The sequence below is a fragment of the Ochotona princeps genome, chromosome X, assembly GCF_030435755.1.
Source record: "Ochotona princeps isolate mOchPri1 chromosome X, mOchPri1.hap1, whole genome shotgun sequence".
Lineage (NCBI taxonomy): Eukaryota > Metazoa > Chordata > Mammalia > Lagomorpha > Ochotonidae > Ochotona > Ochotona princeps.
This window is the reverse complement of record NC_080865.1, coordinates 78,103,816-78,104,999: the sequence shown is the minus strand read 5'-3', so window position 1 is coordinate 78,104,999 and position 1,184 is coordinate 78,103,816. Positions and strand designations below refer to the sequence as shown.

The following is a 1,184-nucleotide window of genomic DNA, read 5'->3' as shown; positions in this document are numbered from 1 at the left end:
TGTATGACAAAAGGTACATGGCCACTGGGGAGGAAGCGAAATACTTAAAAGGGAAGTAAATTTTTATATGTATGCCTGACTTTTTTCAAAAAGGGGAAAAAAAAAAGCCTGCTCCTCCCACACTCACCCTGCAGGTACTTGCCGCAAGCAATTCGAGCAGCGCGCCTTAAGCGAGGGGCGGACCCAGGACGCCGAGGGGCGGGAATGTCCGCCCCCAGCCGTCACGCAGACGCCGGCGCCGTGCGTCCGCACGCGCTACGTCAGCGCCGCTTCTGCGAGGCCGCCATCAGGTCTCTGGGCTGCTGTTCAGGTCCCGCGGAAGCGTTCCGGCCGTGTAGGATTCTCGAAATAGGAGCCCAGCTGGCGCTGGGGCCGGCGCCATGCCACTGCGGGTGGCAGTGGTGTGCTCGAGTAACCAGAACCGGAGCATGGAGGCGCACAACATCCTCAGCAAACGGGGCTTCAATGTCCGGTCCTTTGGAACGGGAACTCATGTGAAGCTTCCAGGACCCGCACCCGACAAGCCAAACGTTTACGATTTCAAAACCACTTATGATCAGATGTACAATGATCTTCTGCGGAAAGACAAAGAACTCTATACACAGAATGGCATTTTACATATGTTGGACAGAAACAGGAGAATCAAGCCCCGGCCAGAAAGGTTCCAGAGCTGCAAAGATCTATTCGATCTGATCCTCACCTGCGAAGAGAGAGTCTACGACCAGGTGGTAGAAGATCTGAACTCGAGAGAACAGGAGACCTGCCAGCCGGTGCACGTGGTCAACGTGGACATCCAGGACAACCCCGAGGAGGCCACCCTGGGAGCGTTCCTCATCTGTGAGCTCTGCCAGTGTATTCAGCACACCGAGGACATGGAGAACGAAATCGAGGAGCTGCTGCAGGAGTTCGAGGAGAAGAGCGGCAGGGCCTTCCTGCACACCGTCTGCTTCTACTGAGACGCCCACCTGCTACCTGCCCAGCTCTCCTTTGTTAATACGTTTTTCTTTCCTGGTACTTGGTGGTTCCTTTTAGGGATTCTGGTGGTGGACTGGGAGTATTTTCCATAGCAGTTTTAAATAGGAACTAGAAACCTAGAGATAAATGCCAGATAGAAAGCATTTAAGCCTTTCTATCCTCCTGTTGCTTCGGAGTGGGATAGTGATGGGGATTTAACTGAAAAGGAA

General features: G+C 53.5%; 1 protein-coding gene across 1 annotated transcript; it reads left to right on the top strand.

Annotated features, from left to right (window-relative positions):
* The first annotated feature begins 247 nt into the window (after positions 1 to 247).
* On the top strand, positions 248 to 973 carry LOC101518392 (RNA polymerase II subunit A C-terminal domain phosphatase SSU72). The gene has a single exon (XM_004587620.4). It carries the CDS (start codon positions 381 to 383, stop codon positions 954 to 956), a length of 576 nt encoding a protein of 191 aa, XP_004587677.1. The 5' UTR covers positions 248 to 380; the 3' UTR covers positions 957 to 973.
* Positions 974 to 1,184: the final 211 nt, after the last annotated feature.

Coding starts and splice junctions, on each gene's coding strand:
- LOC101518392 (XM_004587620.4), top strand. CDS start 381: ATGCCACTGCGGGTGGCAGTGGTGTGCTCGAGTAACCAGAACCGGAGC.